This window comes from Bombina bombina, chromosome 3 (assembly GCF_027579735.1).
Source record: "Bombina bombina isolate aBomBom1 chromosome 3, aBomBom1.pri, whole genome shotgun sequence".
Classification (NCBI taxonomy): Eukaryota; Metazoa; Chordata; class Amphibia; order Anura; family Bombinatoridae; genus Bombina; species Bombina bombina.
In genome coordinates, this window is record NC_069501.1 from 102,167,637 (window position 1) to 102,169,155 (window position 1,519).

Consider the following 1,519-nt stretch of genomic DNA (forward strand, 5'->3'; position numbering starts at 1 on the left):
AGTAAATACAGAATTTGTCTTTGAAAGTATTTTAAGAAAATGTCATCCATAAATCAAGTTCAGCACCTAAAACCACAATTAAGATGCTAATGATCACATTAATAGCTTGTATTTTGCATCTCATTGGTTGCAAAACTAATATATTCAGATAATATTTAACTTATTTTTCCACTTGCTACTTTAATTGTGCAGAGCAATGTGAGTCTAGCTGAGATACTCTACAGAAAGAGGTAATAACTGTTGGATGCATAAGAGCTATTACTGAGAACATGGCAAGCTTGACAGTTCAGTTGCTGGGCTTCAGTGTCTCCTTACTTGGATTCATTGGAACAATTGTTGCTACCGTGCTGCCCCACTGGTGGAGAACAGCTCATGTGGGCACCAATATCATCACCGCTGTAGAATACATGAAGGGGCTGTGGATGGAATGTGTGTGGCACAGCACTGGCATTTACCAGTGCCAAGTCCATCGGTCTGAACTTGCACTTCCTCGTAACCTTCAAATAGCTCGAGCAATGATGGTGGCATCTTGTGTATTCTCAGTACTTTCATGTGTTATATCAGTTTTTGGAATGAAGTGCACTCATTGTGCTAAAGGCTCTCCTGCCAAAAGAATGATTGCCGTTCTTGGTGGGATCCTCTTTATCCTGGCTGGTACAATGTGCTTGATTCCTGTTTCATGGACCACCAATGACGTAGTCCAAGCCTTCTATAATCCTGAACTCCCATATGGTATGAAGTATGAGATTGGGCAAGCCCTCTATGTTGGCTTCCTATCTGGTGGTTTAACTATCATTGGTGGGATTATGTTACTTTCAACATCATCTCTTGGAGACATTGATCATGTCCCCTACCTCCATCAACCATACAACACAAGAAGGCCCCCTTCAAGGAGACCTGCACCAGTACACAAAAGTAACCACGTTCCTTCTTGGTCATCTGCATCACGCAGTGGATATCAACTTAATGACTTTGTCTGAGTTCAAGAGAATCTTCATGTGAGTCCCACACATGATGTGCAATAACTTGTAGAGTTTTTATAGCAGTTAAGCCTATAGGATTTTATTTATTAAATATAAAGAAATAAAGTTTACTATATTTTTTGAACATTTACAAGGAATTAGTCATTTTTTTTTTTTAAAGACTTGTAAATATGCTAACTATTTCCCTGCTGGACTATAGCCTACATGAAGTGAATAATATTCTATGGGAGAGGGCACCAAAATGTGTCTTTTGTATTTTGGCTTCTTGTCTGTCATCAAAATTTGTTTTTCTGTTTAACTTCTTGTTACAGTTGAATAAAGCATTTTCTATACAAAATTAGATGTCAGTAATGTAATTTGTATTACATTGTGTTTAGATGGATTATGTATTTTAATCATCTGAGTATAAATTATAAGCGGCCAGGACCAGAAATTTAAAAAAAACACCTGCAATCAAAATGTTTAATTTCCTAGTATTTTACTATGAACCAAGTAGGGTTATGCAAGGTTTTATGCTATTTGTGGGTTTTTCAATT

General features: G+C 37.1%; 1 protein-coding gene across 1 annotated transcript; it reads left to right on the top strand.

Annotated features, from left to right (window-relative positions):
* The first annotated feature begins 269 nt into the window (after positions 1-269).
* CLDN14 (claudin 14) lies at positions 270-980 on the top strand. The gene has a single exon (XM_053704541.1). The coding sequence runs from the start codon at positions 270-272 to the stop codon at positions 978-980; it is 711 nt and encodes a 236-aa protein (XP_053560516.1).
* Positions 981-1,519: the final 539 nt, after the last annotated feature.